General features: G+C 38.8%; 4 protein-coding genes across 4 annotated transcripts; 2 read left to right on the forward strand and 2 right to left on the reverse strand.

The window, feature by feature from the left end:
- Nucleotides 1-10,235: 10,235 nt before the first annotated feature.
- Nucleotides 10,236-11,205, reverse strand: MELLADRAFT_38940 (uncharacterized protein; the record flags this gene model as incomplete). The annotated part of the gene is made up of 4 exons (XM_007414878.1): nucleotides 10,236-10,330; nucleotides 10,424-10,630; nucleotides 10,729-10,918; nucleotides 10,990-11,205. 4 exons carry the CDS (start codon nucleotides 11,203-11,205, stop codon nucleotides 10,236-10,238), a joined length of 708 nt encoding a protein of 235 aa, XP_007414940.1.
- A 1,724-nt stretch (nucleotides 11,206-12,929) lies between these two features.
- Nucleotides 12,930-15,972, reverse strand: MELLADRAFT_117712 (uncharacterized protein; the record flags this gene model as incomplete). The annotated part of the gene is made up of 8 exons (XM_007414877.1): nucleotides 12,930-14,062; nucleotides 14,142-14,219; nucleotides 14,313-14,705; nucleotides 14,786-15,178; nucleotides 15,285-15,457; nucleotides 15,557-15,638; nucleotides 15,731-15,764; nucleotides 15,861-15,972. The coding sequence occupies 8 exons, from the start codon at nucleotides 15,917-15,919 to the stop codon at nucleotides 13,256-13,258; spliced, it is 2,019 nt and encodes a 672-aa protein (XP_007414939.1).
- Nucleotides 15,973-17,785: 1,813 nt separating this feature from the next.
- MELLADRAFT_72913 (uncharacterized protein) lies at nucleotides 17,786-18,536 on the forward strand (the record flags this gene model as incomplete). The annotated part of the gene is made up of 2 exons (XM_007414830.2): nucleotides 17,786-17,881; nucleotides 17,974-18,536. The coding sequence occupies one exon, from the start codon at nucleotides 18,321-18,323 to the stop codon at nucleotides 18,534-18,536; it is 216 nt and encodes a 71-aa protein (XP_007414892.1).
- A 501-nt stretch (nucleotides 18,537-19,037) lies between these two features.
- Nucleotides 19,038-21,094, forward strand: MELLADRAFT_91867 (uncharacterized protein; the record flags this gene model as incomplete). The annotated part of the gene is made up of 2 exons (XM_007414831.1): nucleotides 19,038-19,593; nucleotides 19,755-21,094. 2 exons carry the CDS (start codon nucleotides 19,038-19,040, stop codon nucleotides 21,092-21,094), a joined length of 1,896 nt encoding a protein of 631 aa, XP_007414893.1.
- Nucleotides 21,095-21,993: the final 899 nt, after the last annotated feature.

The following is a 21,993-nucleotide window of genomic DNA, read 5'->3' on the forward strand; positions in this document are numbered from 1 at the left end:
GCCCAATTTGGAAAGTTTCCGTCGGTGAGCTTGGTATCAATACCGTATTTGGCTAGTACCGAGGTCAGCTTCTGAACAAACTGCTGGAGCGGAGTTCCGAATACTTTGGTGTCCTTTTCATTGGGAAGTAACCCTTCAGGATTTGTGGTTGACATGTTGGGTACCTCAGTATGAGTGTCTGATTGAGCGTCGTCAAAGGAATCGGATTCTTCGCTCTCGTTATCAGTGAGAGTAGGATCAGGCGATGAAGGTTCGGGGTTTGATGGCATAAAACTCTGGACGATGGACGGATCGTTGGATAAGTCGATATCGAGGTTCAAGTCGAGATCTTATGGATCTCTCGCTACCATGTAATAACAGAACGCGGATAAAAGATAAGAAGGGCGGAGAGAACTCGACGCCTTACCTGGACAGACAGGTGAGATGATTGAGCTCAAAGACTCGAAAAGACTTATAAAAGATAAGAAGGGCGGAGAGAACTCGACGCCTTACCTGCAACAGAGCAGGAGTAAAAGCAAGCGGAAAGTTCTGAGTGAAACTTTTCCTAACGGTCATATATATTCCAAGTAAACATAATAAATGAGAGAAAGATCGAGTAAAGAGAGCTAAGTATTCACCTGGACAGACAGGTGAGATGATTGAGCTCAAAGACTCGAAAAGACTTATAAAAGATAAGAAGGGCGGAGAGAACTCGACGCCTTACCTGCAACAGAGCAGGAGTAAAAGCAAGCGGAAAGTCTAGCAAGGAGAGGTGAGTGTTTGATGCGGTATACAATGTGCTGGAGGAGAAGAACTTACTCTGAGTGAAACTTTTCCTAACGGTGAGGAAAAGAACTCAGAGTCAGAAAGAGCATAGGTATATAAGAAAACACACAACGAACAAGCAGAGAGAAAAATTTTGACAACGAGTGTGAGCTAGCCCAGAAGGGAAATCTAGATAACTACTGGTAACACCTAACGCTCAATGCGGATCAGTATTGCTCCCAAAAGGTACGTTCTTCCATATCTATACCACCCTTGAAACCACTTCACACCTGACCATTTCATCCTTCCATCCTTCTCCTTGCTCGTGATGTACTTGACCATAACTACCTTAAAACCATACCTAGGTTTTTACCATAACAGTTTTCATACTTTGTAGTCCCTGTAACTGTGTTAACATCATGCATGGGCCAGCTTATTCAAATCTTTAAAATTTCTAAGCCAGATTCATGCTAGACTCTTGGAATATTCAATTGATCAAGAAACATTCATCAAGCCCTGTACTTGACAACTTCCATATCAAATCATTGAATGGTGGATTTCACAAAGACTAAAGTGAAGGTTTTGTTGAACAATGCATAATTGTTCTTTGCAATTGAAATCAGAAAATATCAAAATCAAACCACATCAACATAATAAGGGTATTCAAGATTTGAGAAGGGGCCTTGAGAAGTGTCAAGAAGTGACATCCAGAAGTTTCTTGAAAATTCTCCTGAAGTTTCTCAAGATTCTGGATGGAGGACTTTTGAGCTCCATAACCTAAGCCTATGTAGACACCTCACTCCCACATTCATGATGTGTGGCTTCTTTGAGTCCCCTTAAGACTTGCTGCCAGACTGAGACCTGGAACCATGGCATGATCAGATGGTAAGGATGTGATGCAATGAGGATCAGCACTTGATGGGGCTCTCAAAGTTACAAAGAACACTCAAGAAACTTCTGGAGCAAATTCTGGATTTCACTTCTTGACACTTCACAAGGCCACTTCTCAAATATTGAATACCATTAATCTATGATCTTACAAATTTGATGTTTTACTTTGTTTGATCAAACAGAAATTCAAAAAAAGTAAGAAGGCCATTCAAAAATTCATGATTCTACAGTCATTTTAAAATTTTTGTCACCAATTTTTGAAAAGCAGGGGACAAAGCCTGGTGATTGATCATTTTCAATTCAAATTGGTGCCAAAGCAAAACCAGATTCAGCAAAAGAAGTAAGAATGGTGTGCACAAGTATGTTACCCGCAAGCAATATACAAAGCTGATGCTGTGTGGGCTCAGGTGGGCTCAGCTTACTTTGGATACTCTCTAAATCACTATCCAATTGCAATTAAAAATGCTCAACCACAAAGCTTGGTCCCATAGTGCACAAAACGGTTCATGACAAACATTATTAAAACTACTATGAGGGTAGGGTACTCTTTTGAAGTACTCTAGGCTCACTAAAGTTTATATGTAGGTAATGAAATAATGTAATTCAATTCTTTAATTCAAATATGTAGTACTTACAATCTGAGATAAAGAAAAGAATGAAAGTAAAAAGCAATTGGCTTTCTGTTTGGACAAATCCAGACAGACTGCAGTTAGGCGACTCCTTGAAAGGAGATTTCAATTATAGAAAAAGTAATATAATAAATGGAAGCTGGATCCAAGGCTTCCCTTCAATCTTCTGATTGACAGATTGAAGAGTGAGGTAAAGATCACTAGACTGTTGTTCTCAAAGTCACCAACTTGGGGTTGTTCTTAAGGTCACCAAACTGGAAGTCCTTGTCTGTAGGTCTGTATATGTAATTAGTGTTTGTAGATGTTTCATTACATGTTATATATATTATCTATGTTTCTTGAGGGTTGGTTATGTGTTACAAGTTAGTCTTTGGGCACATACATATGTACTCAGGGCTTACAACTACTGTACTTTATAATTAATTTTGAGTTCATACTTGAAAACCAATCAAACCAAAAGTAACAAGACAAACTTCATTCCATTACTATATAGATGTTTACCTGAACCTGTTTAATCTTGATGAATATATATCACAATCTTTATATCTTCTCTGACTTAATTTACCTTCCAAAATCCTTTCTTCTGCCACTAGTTTTTAATAATTGTCATTACATATATCTGCATTCCATTCAGAAGGAAGGTTCTACAACTAAACAATATACTTTTTGAAAAATGATCAAATCCTTCCATGTATTTCTGGACCATTGGATCCTAAATTCATAATTGGTATTGCAGAAAAATCTCATACCAATATTCAACTCATCAACTAAGATTGTATGAGATACATTTTTCTCAGACATTCAATAATTTGATAATTAATAGATGTAGTATTTTCTGGATTTCAGTTTATGAAATAGGGGACATTGTCTCATGATTAGTAGACTACAGCCTTTCCAGAAAATGGCATTATATCATATCCATCTTTTAGGTAGATCTGGATGTACATAATACACATGGATCAGAACTAAAGTGAAGTTAAAGAAACCATTGAATTATAGCTTTGGAGTTGTAAAGATCTATCTCTGAGCCTCAAGTAGACAAGTTTGTTTTCAAAATTGAGAAGCCAAAGAGATGGTTAGAAAACAGCCTCTAGGGATCAAAGTGACACTTTTTATAAACGTTTTGGCACAATAATCTAAGTCAGAGCTCTTATCACTCAGTAGTTCTCAATTTGAAGATGACATGACAATGATTTGATTCAAGCATCTTCAAATAAACAACCTCATCAGTCAAGTGATCCAGAAGATACACATTTCTTTCAGGTGAAGATTGTATGTTGACAAATCATGTATGTACTTCAAAAGCTTTTTAGATAAATGATATTAGGGCCCAAGCAGATGATAAGAAAATAAGTTTTTTGTTGCCAAAGTTATAGTTCTGATTGTAGGTCACTTGTTATTCACTGACGGAGATCTCATTGAATAATAGGTATAATAGGTATGCATGATAAAAATGTCTGTAATAACAGACCAGGTTTCTGATTTGTTATAATACCATTCACAATAATTGGATGACATCATTCCTGTTGACCAGAATTTACCATTTAAGTTCTTTACCACATCATTATTCATCTTCTCTTTTGAAAATCTTTCTCTCTAGACCATTATCATTCAAATAATCAATTTTTTTTCAAAGACCAGCCTTTACACCCTGATCTTTGTTTGGTTGAGTTTATGATTATGTTTTTTTTTTCAACTAAAAAGAATTCTTGAATTTTATCCTTTACAAAAAAAAATCTTCTCAAAACACAACAAAATTGTTTGTACCAAAGATTTTATGATCAATTTAACTTTTTTTTCTGTTTGTAAACTTTATTTTCTTCTTTTGTTGATTTTTTTCATTCATCATGTCTGATAATTATAATTGTATTCATTTTTACTTGTTATTATGATTAGATTTTTTTCCCATGTTATGTTACATTTTTACATTTTTAACATTGTGTTATTTAAATTCAAAGTTAAACATTTTTGTTATATTGTACAGACCACTATCATGATGTTATTGATCCCTTTGGGGAATATGGCCCATGAATTATAAGCTTTCTTCCTTATGATCTTCATAAGTACAAATGATAGAAACTTGACATTTCAAAATCCAAATAGTACATTGTAAGTCCAATAGGTCATCTCATTCAAGTAGATTCCTCTTCCTCTTCCACAAAACCTTCATTTGTTTGATAATCTTGGATGATATCCTTTCAAATTCCATAACCAAAAACCCTCATCTACAGAAACTTTATATTCAGATATGGTAACCTATATTATACAGGTACTGCTAATTGAACTTCCATCCTTACCAAAATCCAACTGTGTACAAAACAAGATCAATCAGATCCACTGAGTCTGGCACCACAAAAGACTTGCAGGAATGACCATCTGAATTTTCTTACTTCAAACAAGTTTGAAGTATGTAAACAATATCAATACAAACAAAAAAAACAGTAACAAGAACCTTCAACAACTCATCTCCTATTATTATTTACAAAATATACACATCTTAAAAAATTATATAAACCTATATCACACCAAAGAAACCCCTTCACAATCAAACCTTCTTCATCTTTAATCTTTTTCTTATTAAAACAAAATCTTTTACACAATCTTTTTTTTCATATTATTTAAATTACAGTCAGTCCAGATTCGCTTGACGAGTCGAATTTTTATTATTATTGTTACACAGCAATACAGCTATCTTATAAGCATATGTTTATAAGTTTGCTGAATTTCAAGCTGGTGCTGTTGACCAAATCGGAACAGCCCTCAGCTAGATTACCATCACCACCTCATCAATACCTTCTACAACCTCACCGATACCTTCCATTTATTCCATCTCATCTCATATCATATAAGAATTATGTTTGTTCAATACAGTGCCCAACTTAAAGTAATTGCATTCAACAAATTCCTAGCTGGACAAACGATCAAAGCCATCAATGAAGATCTGCTTACATCAATCTCACCGAGCTCTTTCTTACGATGGAAGAATCTGTACAACCGTACTCATGCGGTAGTCAGAGATCCAAAAACCTACGAACGACAAGGCCGTCACACTCTCTACACTGACAATGATCGAGATTTTATGATTGAACTTATCGAGGCTGATCCGACTCTATTCCTGGATGAGGTTCAAGAAGCAATGTACGATCACACCGATCTACTTGCTTGTCGTCAAACTATTGCGAACGATCTGAAAGAACGCCTTTTTCTTACCGTTCACAAAGCATCAAAAGTCGATATCAATCAATCACCTGAACTCCGAGCAGCCTACTCCGGTGAGATCTGCCACATGCCACCCGAGTTCCTAGTCTTCCTAGGTGAGTGTCCATTGTCATCTTCTCTTTGTTTAAGAGGATGTCATACTGATTCTAATGTTTTCTAACCTCCATTTAGATGAATCGGGTCTTCGACCGCAGGATGTGGAACATGATCGTGTCAGGTCAAAGAAAGGCGAAAGACCAAAGGCATTGAAGCGTACAAGGGCAGGGCGTCACTACAGCGTGCTAGCTGCGATATGTGAGATGGGTCTGTTGGCAGTGAACGCAAAAGTTGATGGTTACTGTCAAGATGAATTCCAGGCATTCTTGAAACATGTCCTGGTGTGTTTGTTTTATTTTCTTTAGATGTGACCAATCATAGTAAGCTGACAAACTTCCTGTCAAAGCTTCCTGTCATGCAGCCTTACCCAAACCGAAATTCTGTCTTGGTAATGGATAACGCCACCATCCATCGCCGTGGAGGGATTCAAGCGCTATGTGAGGCGGCAGGAGTACTTTTAGTGTATTTATCACCCTTTTCCCCCGACTTTAACCCAATCGAACAAACTTTCAAGGTCTTCAAGGACACCCTTCGTCGAAACGGGCTCTTTGCTGAAGCTATTGATAAATTGGAATGTATGATGAGGGTCATGAGTGATATATGCACCAGTTCGTTCATTACTAGCTTATACATAACTGGTGGATATAGGCCAAGAAATGTATGAAATAAATTAGTCTTACATCTGATAAGAAAAAGTCGTGTCATTGTAAAATACACTAACTAGTTTGAAGAAATCAAAGATATGCTAGCTGAAGAAAGTTGTCATGGCAAAATGCTTCTTCAGTTTAAACATTTTTTTACCGTGTGTCTCCTCAAGGCGCGAGTGAGAGTAAAAGACAAAATAAGAAAACGCTACTAGAGAGAAAAAGAAAAGGGTGCAAGGAAACAAGAAATTATTATTAAAGTAAATCTACCCTTTTACAAAGACCGTAAAAGGCGTGAGCAACGGCATAAGTACCTCATTATTGTGCTTGTTGTGCACTTTTGCTTGAGGAACTTGTTTTTGCACTAAAAAACAAATTTTCATTACTAAATAAGCTGAAGATACAACTAGAGATACAACTGAAGAGATGATATGAAGAGAAAACAGTTAATAGATATCGTAGTGTACTGTGGCTACTTGAATAATACAATGTTTACATAATGATCCAGTACATTTATTTTGAGCGGTGAGAGCCTATTAGAAGGTTGGGTTTTTGAGATGATCTCGATACAAAGGTGCGTTCTCATGGAGACGCAGAGCGGGACCAAAAGCAAACCCAAGCGATTCCAACTTCTCGATACTGAGGTGATGGGACAAAAACATCTCAAAGTTTACCAAATCGTTCAATATCAAAGCATCTCGAGTTCTTTGATCATTCGGGTCAATTGAGGCAAATTCAAGAAACCTTTCAAATAGTGGAAGAGGTCTAGGAGCAGGTGAATCTGATCGGGTATTGGTTATGGGGACGCTGGTATAGGGAGGGGGTTGGGAAGTGGATTGAGCTGGTGGTGCAGGCCAGAACGGTTGGGATCTTCCTTGCGAATTGCTGATGGGCAACCAGACGAATTCAGGTCCATGAGGAGGTTTCATTATACTGACACCTGGAACCTTTGCAACCTATTTGAAATTGATTCAAGTCAATTCAATATTGCTGATGACTTTGGAGAAAGACAGAAGTGAAATCTTACTATCGCTTTTGCCCAGATGTCCATTGAAGCGTGGCTGAGGTGCATCGCCTGGGTAGGATTGCCGGGGTTGACACATCCCATGCATTCCTTTCCAACAATTGAAGCATGACCATACTTGACCATCAGCTGGGTTCGTATAGCCTGGAAAGTTGAGGCAACTCCGATGGTCTTTTCCAGCAGATCAATCAGTATACATGTCAAAGCATAATTAGATAGAACTTTACTTACATCCATCTCAAGCTCATCATGTCGAGCCGAATCCAATGCATCAGGATCAACATGGACCAAAGCTTGATCGAATTGGGTTTCCTGTTTGGTAGGTAAATCAAGAAACATGTTAGAGTCAATCAAAGAAAGGCAAAAAGAAAGGTGTGACTTACTTTGGAGGTGGTACGTGCTACCTTTTTTGGGTTCTCCATCAAAATACGGAAACCAATCTCTTTTCCAGTCTTGTCGATCACCATTCTCTTGAAATCGTTGAAATTTGTTTCGTTTGCAATTACCGGCATAAGTGACTTGCCAAAAACACCACCATTACTTACATATCCTTTTAAAATCACCTGACCATGTTGGTCAGCGAGCTTGAGTAGACGTCCACATGCCTTCTTGTGTTGGTCGCAAAGTTGAAAGAGCGCATCCTTCAAGCTCTGGAGTGGGACCCCATGAACTTGAACCAGGATATCGAATGGCTCCTTGGTGGTGTTGTAATCGATGTAAGTTTGAGGCGTTCCAGATCGTTTGTCGGCAGGAGTGAGCGGATTTGGGATGTAAACGTGAAATCCAAGTTTTGCTCGCATTGGTTTATTTCTCTCCATTTCCGCAAGCGTTGGCTCAGGTTGTTGAGCTGGCGGTGGAGGGGGACTGGGGGAACAGGTGAGATCGACATGGCAATGTCGAACTACAGTCAAAGAGATCTCAGCTTAGTTCTTTGGCATGATTTTTGATTAGTAAGAGAAACAACTTACCTGGCAAACTTTCAGCTTGAGTTTGCTGTCCAGAAGCTTGGCCAAGCATTGGGTCTCGGTGACTAGGCTCTGGCCCTGGAGTCGGTTGAGCTAAGAGTGAATCATTCAAGAATCAGCTTTGTCTGGAACGATTCAGGCAAAGACAGGGGAGGGAAATTGATGACATGACTTACAAGCAGGATGAAGGCGACATAGAAACGCCTGCGAACCTTGCGGACGTGAGTAATCCATGTGTATAAGCTCAATATCGCGATACTTGCGTTGTCCAAACTGGACATTTTCCCAGTGGTGACCGGGTCTAGAAAACCGGTTTCAAGGTCATCAGTGATCAAAAGCTCAAATGAAATGGATTCAAAAGAATCGCTTACTTTTCGGGATAGAAAGGGGTGCCACCCCAGCCACGCGCAGGGCTGAGACCACCTCGATCAGCCTGCCTTGCACGTCTCATGGCACTAAAGAGGACATCGGTTGTTAGTTCAGTGAAATTGAGGAAACGAAAGGTTTTCCAGGGACTTACGCTTCTTCTCTTCGATTGGCGTCTTCTTTGTCGCGTTCTTTTCTGGTTTGTCTAGCAGGCATTCAGGAATAAATTGGGAATTGGGAATTGGGAATTGAAACAGTGGTAGGAAGTTGATCAAAGATGAAAGGGAGGTGGTGATGGTAATCTAGCTGAGGGCTGTTCCGATTTGGTCAACAGCACCAGCTTGAAATTCAGTAAACTTATAAACATATGCTTATAAGATAGCTGTATTGCTGTGTAACAATAATAATAAAAATTCGACTCGTCAAGCAAATCTGGACTGACTGTACATAATTGAGAATCAAAAATATTCATAAAATAAAATTTATACCAAATCAACAAGAAATATCAAAAAAAAAAAAAAAACTCTCCAAGTTAAAAATTGATGTTATCAAAACTTTCAAAACTTTTAAAAAAAAATGCATAGAATAATATCAAAAATCAAAAATCAAAAATCAAAAATCTTAATCTTAAATGATTGGTTTTTGGTATTTGGTATTTAAAATATATATAATAGTTCAAATCAAACCAACTCCCTCTCCTTCTTCTTCTTCTTCTTCTTCTTCTTGTTCTTCTTCTTAAAAATCATATATAAAACCCCAATCCTTTTTTTCCAACCAAACCTAATCCTACACACGTATTTTTTTTTCTTTGGTTAATCAAATCATTTTCGATTTTCTAATACAAATCTTTTTCATTATAAAAAATGTTCATCGAGTTTTTTTTGTTTCTTACATTTCAATCTCTTTGAAATACCAAGAAACCTTCAATCAGATCTAAAAAACCAAAAAACCCCCAAAAAAGTTAATATTAACTATCAAAAAGAGATTCTACAAAAGAATAAATCAGTTCATTACTCCGAACTCACATATTATATAAATTTTCTCCATTTTCATCTTCATTTCACGATTTCGAAGAAGTATGATGATGTTTCTCAATCATCAAAACACTTTTCTCACCTAAAAGTCTATAAAACTCCTTACTATAAATACCCCAATCCCCCAAAAAATCAAACCAAATCAGTCACTCCTTTCCCCCCCAAAGAACCCCGTCAACCCAAAAAAAAGAATGAAAGATTCACTCACAAAAACTCTTTCCGTTTCCCTCTCCCAATCCTCAAACTACTCTCCACAATCTCCTTAAACCGTTCACACTGATCCGTCAGTCCAATCTTCAAACACTCTCTCAACTCGACCTCCGAATGGTTTTTATTAATCTTTTGATTGTTTGATGATGATGATCCATTCAATAACTTCAAATTCGTTAATCTACCTGAATCAGTTATCCAAACATGACTTGAAATCTCTTGTAAATTTATTCGACTCTTGGAATCTTTGGTTAACATCTTGGCTATCAAATCTATTAATCTTGGATCCCATGTTTCTGGAATATATGGACTTTACAAGGGTCAACAAAGACGAACAAACAAAAAATCATATTTCAAACTCAGTTAGTTTTCTTTGAGGGTTCGGTTGAATTGAATGATTTCAAAAAAAACACTTACGCTTCTTCTTGAATCTGATGATACAAATCTAAAGCTTCACCTTTCTCACCAAACGGTAATTTTCCTTCAACCATACAATAAAGTGTCACACCTAATTCATCATTCAACCATCCCAAAAAAAAAACCCAATCAATCCTCAGAACCCCCAAACTTGATCAAAAAAACATAAAGTTAACTCACTGACCCATAGCCCAAATATCAGATTCAGTTCCACCGGATGATTTACCAGTAAGTAGTTCAGGACTCAAAAACGCTGGACTTCCAATCAATCTGGGTTGTTGTGGTTGTGATTGATGTGATGATTCGAAAAGAGCAGAGATCCCGAAATCGACAATCTTGATTTGTTTACGATCAGATGATAATAAAATATTATCCGGTTTAATATCATGATCTGTTGAGATTCCAAAAAAATTCCATTAATTCAAATGTGATTTGAGTTCTTTTTGGGGGGGGTTCGGGGTGAAAAGAACAGATGAAACGTTTACGAACGAATGATCTCATTTTGATGTAAATAATCAATTCCAATGATCAACTGACGAAAATAACGTCTAATCAACTCATGATCTTCAATTCCAGTTTCAATTCGACCTCCTCTACAAAATTCCATGACCATATACAAACTATCTTCACCTTCTACATCCAAGACTTCATACAATTTCACTATATTAGAATGTTGAACCTATCATTCACCCATTACACAGATCAGTCATACAGAAATCGGTGGAAAGTTATGAAAAAAACTACACTCACTTTCTTCATGATCGCTACTTCATTTCGTATCAAATGAAGCGCATCTTCATTTCCTTCATTTCCTCCTCCTCCCAATACATTTCCAAACTTTCTTTTTAACCTTTTTTTTGAAAACTCTTTGACTGCATATTCTAAACCTGTTTGAGCATCCACAGCTAATCTAACCGCACCAAAAGATCCTCTACCTAAATCTTTTTTTGATTGTTCATCCAACATCCAAACCCAAAACAATGGTTAATGTTCTGAATCACAAAGAAGGTAGAGTGCTAGGACATACCATGTTTTAGAATGTATTGATTGACTTGACGATGTCCATCATGAGAACGATAGAGATGAGCATCAAGAGTTTCTTTAACGGTCTTTGAAGGTCTTAGATCTGGATGTAAAGGTGGAGGATGAAAGACGTGTTTAGAAGATGGAGTGGAAGGTCTTAGATCTGGATGTACAGGTGGAGGCTGAAAACCATGGATAGGTCTAGAAGATTGATTAAGAGAAGAAGGAGTAGAAGGTGTTGTAAGAGGAGTCAGATTAGGTGGTGATAAAGGTAAAGGTCTCGAGTGGATCAGATTAGGTATCGTGGGTGTTACGGGTGGTGTTTGGTTTGTGAGATCGGGTTGATGATGGGTGGATTGATTGGTTTCATGAGATGGTTCAGTTTGGATGGTAGGTGCTAATGAAGTGGTATTTGTGGGTGATTCCATCAAAGGTGAACAGGTTGAGGAAAGTGATGTGTTTGACTCAGATCGTTCTGATCGAAGGGGAGCCAATGAGATGGTGTTCATTGGTGAGTCCATTAGAATGTTTTGATCGGATGGAGTCTCATAATTCGATCGTTCTGATTGAAGGGGAGCCAATGAGATTGTGTTTGTTGGTGACTCCATTACGAAATGTTGATCGGATGAAGCCTCATGAGTTGATTGTTCTGATTGAAGGGGAGCCAATGAGATTGTGTTAGTTGGTGACTCCATTATGAAGTATTGATCGTTTGGAACCTGAAGATTAGAGTGAGTTTGAGATAAATGTAAAGGTGATGGTGATGAGACTGTATTGATTTGAGAATCAGTATGAGATGAGTGAATGATAGGTGCTAATGAGATGGTATTTGATGGTGAATCCATGATGATGGTATGATTAGTAGTGGTAGATGAATCTGAATGATTTGTTGGTTCGGTTGGCTGATGATCTGAATTGATATTAATCTTTGAGATTGAAGAAGAGAGTGGAGATAAACTTCGATTAGTAATAGGTTTATCTTGTGATAGATTAAATGGTTTAGGTGGTAATCGTCTACGAGGTAAGTTTGTTGTAGTTTGAACAAGTTCATTTGGATAAGAACTAGAAGGTGTTGAAGTACTAGTGGTGATTGAAGAAGTAGGTGAATGATGATTTGATTTTGGAGAATAAGGTTCAAACCATTCATCAGGTGGCCAAGTTGAATTTGAAGTGGAAGTAGAACTAGGTAAGAAATGATTGATAGCCCATTGTGAGATTGAATGTGAATGTGAATGTGAATGTGAATGGCTTGAATGATTTGAATGAGATTTAAAAGTGGATGAAGGTGTTTGTGTTCTAGGTGGTAATGGTGGTGGTAGTGGTAATATTGAGACTGATTGGTTTTCTGTTTCTTCTGTTTCTGTTTGTGTTTCTGATTGTGTTTGATGTTCTTTTTCTTTTTTGATGTTCATGATCTCTGAATTTGATTAGGTGGTAGTTGATGGTGATGACTGAAAGTAAAGTGAACTTTGCCAGCTCAGCAATATTTTTATTTTTCTTTTAAAGCTTTCTGATAGAATCGATTACATAAACTCATTCCAGAACATTCTTATCATCACCAAATCCAATAACTCAACTTAGACCATCAGACCATTGCTTCACAGTCTTATAACATCAATGGTGATTCATAAATATTTGAAACATCCTCCCAAATTGCAAATCTTCTTGACCATCATCCATCAGATTCATAGATTACTACATTAACAAATCACTTTAAACTCAATATACTTTACACAAAACCAAACTTCCTAATAACAAAACTTAACAACCATGAACAAAAAAAACACTCCTTTGATATGTCCAGAAACTGAGGATTTAATCTGGTTAATAAAATTGATACAAATCCAAGAAAACTGTTGACTTTCACAATCCATTCAAAGGAAAGGAACAAAAAATACAAGACAAGTATAGATACATACAGAGTGAGTTCTCATCTAATGATCCTTTTAAAATCCAAATCAATATGATCCCAACCAGAAAGATTAAAATCCTATCATTTTTGACCCCTACCAGAACTTTCACCCACAGGTTTAAAAAACAAATCAATCCCTCCTCCTTTCTTCTTCTTCTTAATCTTCTTCATCTTACTTTCATCTTCTTCATCTGCTTCTTCATTCTTTCTAACCTTCATCTTTTTCTTAGGCTGTTCTTCTTCTTCTTCTTCTTCAGGACCCACCCTCCGATCTTCATTCCACAAATCTTTTGCAAAATGTTCATCAGAATGTTCAACCTTCAACTTATGAAACCTTTCTTCTTCTTCTTCTTGACTTTCTTTCCATTCTTCTCGGGTTTCTAATCTGATCATCTTTTCACATCTATCACATTTATATTCCAATCTGGATTTAGAAAGTGTTGTAGGATTAGGTGGATTAAAGAAATTCGTCAAGACTCCTTCGGGTTTAAGTTTTAGGGTTGATGAACTGCCTTGAAGTTTAACTGATTCTTCTTTCGACTCTTTTCCAAGTTCAGAACCCTGTTGAGGATCATTCCTTAATGACTGTCCAGCTCCATCCTTCAGCAACCTACTGAAATCCTTTACTCCTTTATCCTGTTTAAAAAACCCTTCAATCCCTTGTTGACCACTTTCAAGTCTTTCAAGAGTTTGAAAAGCAAGACACAAACTTGTAATCTTACCCAACTCTTTCTTCTTTGAATTCTCCTTGATCACAAACTCTTGTAAAAGTCTTTGTCCTAAATTAAAAATATACAATCGATCTAATTTCTGTGTAAATGGGAATCCAATCTGTTTAGCTGTCGAATTATAATTCCCATCTCGTTTATGCATCACGATCGTTTTAGGCTTTTTAAACAGATGGATGATTTACCACTTCAAATATCGTCAGTTCAAAGATCCATCAATGTATCGATGAAAGACTTACCCATATGCCTGGAGTTAGAGTTCTAGCTTCATTTAATCGAGCCAACAGATCAGTAGATAAGATCCTTAACCAATGAATCTAAACCAACCCAATTCCTAACCATCAATCAACTAGATCCATCTTTCGAAAGCAAAAACAAAGTGACAATGAGATCCATCTTAGGTCACTTACTCCTTCTTCCCAACTCGATATCGAAGGACGAAAGTTTTTAGACGACATCATACTCTTCACCTGAGTCTTCGGTTCCACTTCAGTCTTATCAATCCCTCTCACAATCTCCCAAACCCACATTCCCGTCTCATCACCTAATTTGTTTTGTAACAAACTTAAATCTAAATTCCATACTTCTCCTACAGTAGTTCGAATTGACTCTTCTGCTTCTTCTTCTGCTGCTGTTGCTTGAGAAGGATGGTGAATCAGTTCGATTAATGATTTACCTAGTTTACCTCCTAAGAATCGGATTTTGGAAACTTCTAAATCGCGTAAGAAGGATTTGATACAGGATGGTCTGAGAACGGTTTGTGCGTTTGGTTTTTTGTAGGACGAACAAAGTTTGGCTAGCATCTGAAATTTTAAGTCGATTAGACAAATCCATCTCAGTTCAAGTAGGATGATATGTTGAAGAAAAGATTTAATTGACATACCTTGTTAGACGTCACTCCAGCAGAACATGTATAACCTAATTGATCAAAGACAGCTTTCCGACACTGAGCCATCAATTCAGCACCAATCATTAACGCTACATCTGTCCAAGTAGTCGTCATCATCTCATCCACTTCTGAATCAGATGTATTTAAAATAAGATTATGTTCTGTAGATTTCCAATCCAATTGAGGTGGAGGTGGTAAGAAATCATCCAAGTTGTTAGTCTTTGATGTTGAAAGTAAATCTGAATAACGATTGATAAGTATATCTCGAACTGGAATTGAGAAATCTAAAAAAGCTTCATCGATTGAAGCTTTTTCTATTAAATCACAACTTTCAGAAAAGATTTTGAGAATCTTAACTGATTCTCTTCTATATGGATCTAATGAAACCTATGTATTTCGAAACGCCCCGCCCCCCACAAAGAATATCAAGTTTTTCCCGTCAGTCTTCTTATAATAAGTTGATCAATGATTCAAAGTTTGGGTTCAGAATTACCTTATGTGTCTCTGGTTTTGGGTTTTCATGATATTTAGCTTCGGTTTCGGAATCTCCTTGTGCATAGGTCGCTACATGAACACATATCAAATTCGGACATTTCTTTAATGCTTCATCAAATGGTAGATGTCTTGTGATCCCAAATTCTCTAGCTGGATAATTTACAGCAATCACTAATCAAAATCAAAAATCAAGACCAAAACCAAAAGAAGGGTTTTGTTTTAGTTATTTGACTTGTTTCTTTTTTTTTACAAGATTTGTTGTTCACTTACATCCTTTCCATTGTTGGACTGCTAATGGTTTTTCAGGTGCGATCTTTAATCTGACTTGTTCGAATTGAGCATAAGCAGCATCCTACAAACCCCATCCATCATCCAAACTTCAAATCAAAACTTCTTATATCTCTTCAATATCATATCTAATTCAAAAAATTTCTTGGGTCTTACAATATCACAATGAGCAATGACTCGTAATGGATGTCTGATATTTCAAAGTCACACAGAATCAAATCAAGTATGTAAGAAGATAATTGAGTAGCAAGGTTTAGAAGGAGATTGATTGGTTGAACTGACTGACTGTGGTCCTATTGTATTGGAATGGAATTGACGATAAGTAATTTGTTGATGGGTTTGCATTTTGCTTTTTGACTTTCAGGTTCCAGGATTCGGAGGAGAAGCAGAAGTCGTTTCCATTCTTGTGACTTGTTAAAATTCAATTTGGAGTTTCAGTTCAACTTTAATCTGACACGGTACTGTACCGATACCGATACCGATACGGTATCCTCACCATTCGATCACCCTTCGATGTTTCATTCATCCTTCGCTTTCAGACATCTGATCATCATTTGAACTTCTTTAACGCTAGAATAAAACCTTCACATCAATTAAAAATTGTCAAAGAATTTCAGAAAAGTCTGCGAGCCATCAACCTTCCGATCAATGCGCATCGAGCTGTTCAGAAGGTGATCAAGACCTCGTCTTCAACACATTACCTGACTCGCTTTGGCCTCATGTACCAACTTGAGCAGATGAAGAAATGCTGGTTTGAATCACAACTAAGCTTAAACACCACTCGAGTCTCTCAGTTTCTTTGATGATTGTCTGGATGACCCCCGTATTCAGCTACATGTACTGCGCGCGTCTAGAAAGCTCCATGCGAGAACTTGTTAAATAGCTTTACAAGTTTGTCCATTCTTCTGGCCTAGATTCCGAAATACGAAGCAACTTGATGGTCGACATGCAAAAGGACAAGGTCAAGATAAAGATCATCAATTGAAGAGTTTTTTTTCTCAAAGGTTTTTAGTCCGGACCTGTTCAATACCTTTATTCGGTTCCTTAACTCATTTGAGAAATCAAAGATCAAAGTACGATCAGGCACCAGGACAGAGAGTAGTGATAGGATGGGTGTGGAGTTAGATTTCGAATTAACTAAAGAACCTTTCAGTCAATTAGAACCTAACAATCTTTTCATTTGGAGTCTTCATCAATTCGGGATATATAAACCAAGCAATTCCTCACCTAGATTTTGTACTTCTACATCTTTCACATTAAAAGTTTACTTCACCATTTCAAATTTCCACAAAAAACCTCACATTTTTTTTCTTTCTTTTCATCGAGATCTTGTGCTCTAAACTCCTACCCTTTGTTTTTCTCAGGTTTTAGATTCAAATCTCATTTTTACTTTTCTGTGACAGACAGTTTTATTTTAACTTAACACTTTATCCTTTACTTTTCATTTTTATTTGGACGACTATTATTCACAGATTGAGTTTTTTTTGACTCTCTCTTTGTCTCTTTCAAGGATTATCAACTTTCTTCGTACGATTACAAGATCCTGATCCACTAGAATTCACACACACAGAGCAATTTGGTCATTTAGCTTGCTTCTTGGATTTAATAGTCTTTTTTTTCCATTATCGATTTCCAACCGTTCATTATCGGAGATTTACACAATTTTGAAACGGATCCTAAACTTCATTAAAGATGCCTCTTTCTGAAATTAAAAGTAAGTAAAATTCAACGTCTCAGCTTTGGTTTTCTTGACGGTTTTTTGTTTTCCTGTTTAACTTTTTTTTCTACAATTCAACACCGATGATGAGACGTTTACTAATCAGAATTTCTTTTCCAACCATGTCATTTTCTAATCCAACAGACCTTTCACCTAAAAGATCATCACCAGGAAAGTTAGGGAAACCCAAACCATCTCTCTCACTCACTTGTCCACCACCACCTTTGATCGGAATCAACAGACGTACCGAAGGATTCCTTTCACCTGCATTGATTCCGATCCCTTCACCTGATGGATCTGAAGCTCAATCGGTTAGCGGTCGATCTCAATCACCTGCCTGTGGTGTCTTTCAATGGTCTATCAATAATAGTGGATCTGGAAATGTGATGTTACTCAGTCCACTTCCTTGGGAGAGTGGTACGAAGAATAAGATTCCAATGGCACCTCATCTAAGTGAATTTAAGGACTGTTTTTCACCTTTACCGGCTACTCCTCGAAAAGATCGAACAGAAGAAGACAGCGTGTTTGAACAGATGCAATCTCAATATATGTTATCTCGTACTACAGATGATGTTTATGAAGTCACTGAGGTTAGGATTCTTTTTTCTCATTTCAATGATCTAGCTTTTTTGGTTTTCTTTAACTGATTGGGTGATCCCTCATGCTTTCTTGGGTCGATCAGAATGGTGAGATAGTAAACACCTCAAGACGTACGCTTTCTACTAAGGCTAATTCGGCTAATTCGACTCCTACTCCTTCTACTGCTACTACTCCTACTTTGACGAGTATGAAGAATTAGGCTCAGAGTAAGGGTTTCTTGAAGTAGCTCAAATACCCTACTACTTGGGCAATCCATTCAGCTTGCTACTGTTTGTTTTTTGATATCTTCTTTACCTTTTGTTTTAGGTTGACTTATCATTTCTTTTAAGTTTTTTGTTTTGTTTTGTTGTCTTTTCTTTTTTCGAATTTCTCTTTTTTGCTTTTCATGATTTCTTTATCATCTTATTTGAATTTTTGATATTACATTTCATGATTTTGTTGGTTTCTTTTTTTTTCCTTCTTCTCATCTTTTTTTTTTCAATACGTGAGTTTAGAAGTGAGTGTATTGTAAATGATTTTTGGTCTTTTGTATATCTATCTGCATATATAGTCTTAGATGTGTGTAGAATTTTCTTTTTTCTTTTTTGGTGTGTGTTTGTTGATGATGGACTTTGGAAATTGAATACCTATCATTTGTCTCTGTGATCATCCTATTTTGAGAAACGTCAAAGTAAAAGTTGAGTAAAACTTAATTTTTACCCGACATAAGTATGCGCGCGAAGTTTCCTTTGTGAATTCATAGGCCTATGATCAAAAAACAAGCAATACTTTTTATTTGTTGATGGTGGATGGTGCCCAAAGGCACGACGGTTCCATCAGCTTCCACGTATACGCATATCAGAGGGAAACACGTGACTATCCTTATAGCGGGATAGCTGTAAGTTGGACGCATATAGTCAGGGTCCATGTGGAAATTTTTTCCACAGACCATTCCCATATCGCCAACTTCTTCTCCTTTCCCCAGATATCCCACGAGCGTGTTTTCACCTCATCATCACCGTCTTCTCTCTCACTCACTTGTCGAAATTTATTCTCAGCAAATAAATCTTTCTTTTTTTGATTCCTCATTATCTTCTCAAAATACACAAACACCCGGAAACTTATAATCTATCAGAAAATTTTCTGGGTACTCCCTAAATCTAAGACATGTCTGCACCTAAAGATATCGAGGACTTCAACTCTCAAGTGAAGAGGACAAGTGACAGGATCAACGGCAACTCCGCGTCCGTGTCGAGTGCAAACGCGGCTGCTTCGACGCAAGGAGAAACCACATCCGTAGGCTTATCCAACATCAACATGACCTCCCAGACCCAAGCTGCCATCGCTAAGGGGAAAGGATTGAAAGGGAAGAAAGGGGGTAGCCAATCCACTTTGTCTAAGGATCAACCTGCGGGATCCAGCCCTGCCCCACCGACTATCAGCGAACCTGCGGGATCCAGCCCTGCCCCACCGACTATCAGCGAACCTGCGGGAGCAAACCTAGACGATGGTCAACCCTTGTCAGGGAAGGAAACGTCCAACCCAGCCAACCCCGGCGGAGAGTCTGGAAACAAAGCAGCATCCTCAGCAAATAGCTCCGGAGGTTCCACCATACCGGCGACGGCTGCCGTTTCAAGACCTCTTGTCAATCCCGCGCAAGGTGTACCGGCACCTCTTATTGCGGCAGAAGTGATAAATAAAACTGTTGTGAATGGCACATCATGTAAGCTTCGTTACATTCCCCACTCAAAGTGATGCCGCTTTAGCGAAGCCACATACCGTGATGCCGCTTTTGAAGAAGTGATGCCTCATGGAGATGGAAACGGATATGCGCCATCTGGAATAGATACTGACGAATGTGTACCTTTGGGTTACGACGCGTAGTGCCATCAGTTTCATCCGCTGCTGCCCATCCGAAGTTTATGGCAGGTACTAGTACCATCCTGAATCGGATAGACGAATGTTTGCCTGACGCTATTAAGACATGGCTTCAGTCCTGTGGCTTCGATTTGGTAGTGTTGACTCCAGGAGGTACCTCAAAGGAAACGGCAGAACCCACACCTAACACTCAGAATGCCCCAGCATCCCGCGGCCAGAATGCATCTTCCGAAGCGGCCGAAGAGTCCTTGAGTCCTGATGTGGCAGACACCAGTCTAGCAGGTCACAATCTTGCTGCAGCGACCTTGTCCGAGTCTGCAAGTGTGACACCAGGATCAGCCGCGATTCCGGCTAAACGACCGTCCACGACACAGCTTGGGCCTTTTGATCTCACTGTTGACGATGATGAAGAAGTGGTCAAAGACAAACCAAACTCCAACAAAACCATCAAGTTTAGTGAGGAAGGCATTGAGTCTCATGGCCTGGTTTCCTTATCGAAGTTCTTTGCTACCAAGATGGCGACGTTAGACGCATACATCCCCCTTTCCGTGTTTAACACCCAATGGTTGAGACAAGACCTACTTCAGCAATCTACACTCCGTAAACGTTCGGTGAAGGAGAAGTTGGAAGATACGTACATCGGTCTCACTGTTCCTATCGAATGGAAAATGACATTCGGTGAATGGGTGGTTGTGTTCGACTTGTTTATCGCTTATCTGGAATACTACAAGTGGAAAGAACTGGCAGTTAAATTCAGAAGCCACAAGGAGAATGTGTATGCGATCAAACGAGAAAATTCGAACTGGCCGGTTGCATTCCGTTACGACCTAGCTGTACGAACCGCGGTGATGACCTTTCGTTTACCGGACGGGTCAGTCGCCAACCCTGCTATACGAGATGGTCGCCTTGAACGCGAAGCAGTTAGGGAAACCAAGAGGTTAAAGGACTTCTTGCCCGCCTTCAAGGAGATTAATCCTTATGCGGATGGAGAGGCCAAAGCCTTCGTAGACCCAATCACTGGGGTAGATAGCCGCTCTAGCGGCCTGGGAGGAAATCAATCCTTTAACCGACCGACGCCACGCTCTCACAGCTTCTCAAACCATCACTCTTACAACAACTTGCCGGTGTATGATGGCCCAGGAGGTTCTGCGCCTAACAACTTTGACGATAGAAGGCAAGCGTTCAGAAGTGGTCATGCCAGAGGCCGCAGAGGAAGCTGGAACGGTGGAAACCATGGTGCGAGGGCAGGGAGCCCTAGTCGCCGCCGGGAGAATTGGCGAAGAGACCGTGATGACCGTCGAGGTGATGCAAGAGATAATGCTGGACCTGCTGGGAGGCAAATGTAAGCCCCTCGGTTAGAAGAGCCTTGATTGTTCCACCCACGTTTTATTTTTACCCGAGTGATGAAAAGGGAGATCCCCACCTTTCTGTGTGTGTGTGGCGGTAGCCCCGATTAAGTTTGTATCTCCTGCGAGGCTATACAATTTCCTTACAATGTGAAGGCATGTCTACTGTTGAATATGAGATCTTCCTTGTTCCTAAGGAGTTTAAAGGCAGACATTAGCCGACTTTTGGTGTTATCTTAGTACCTGCTTATTTGTGTTGATGAATGCAATAAGCACCTTCTTGGCTTTGTGAAATCTGACTCATGTGCCCTGTTCCGTTGTCCTGCCGATTACTTTAGTGAGACGCGCCCTCGGAGGCTGAGCAAGGAGAGACAGGCAGACGATCAGCCTACTGATGGAAATGTCGGCCTTGAGGTTGATGTGGTGGAGATCACGCAACGACCAGGACAACGTCAGATAGACATGAGTATGTTAAAAGCTTACGTTAACTCGGGGAGTTCGTATGATTCGCGATGGCCAACAGAAGTAGTATCTTGCGGACTGAAGATCCCCGAATGGCGCATGCTCGCGAAAGAATGCGGGCTCGAGGCTGAAGCAGAGGATGTGATCGCAGGCCTGATTAGAGGTTTTCACCAGGGTATTCCGGATCATACTCTGGGGTATCGTAGGTGGTTTACACCAGAGAACCACAAATCGGCATTGTTGGAAGCGGAGAAAATTAAAAATACGTTAGCAAAAGAGCATAGAGAAGGAAGAATATTCGGTCCTTTTACCCATGAAGAAGTGTTCAAGAAAATTGGTTTCTTTCGCTCCAGCCCGATGGGGAGCGTGATTAACGGCGACGGCTCTTTCTGAATCATAAACGATATGTCTTTTCCACAGAATTCAGAGGACACCCC

This window comes from Melampsora larici-populina (assembly GCF_000204055.1).
Source record: "Melampsora larici-populina 98AG31 unplaced genomic scaffold MELLAscaffold_46, whole genome shotgun sequence".
NCBI classification, from domain to species: domain Eukaryota; kingdom Fungi; phylum Basidiomycota; class Pucciniomycetes; order Pucciniales; family Melampsoraceae; genus Melampsora; species Melampsora laricis-populina.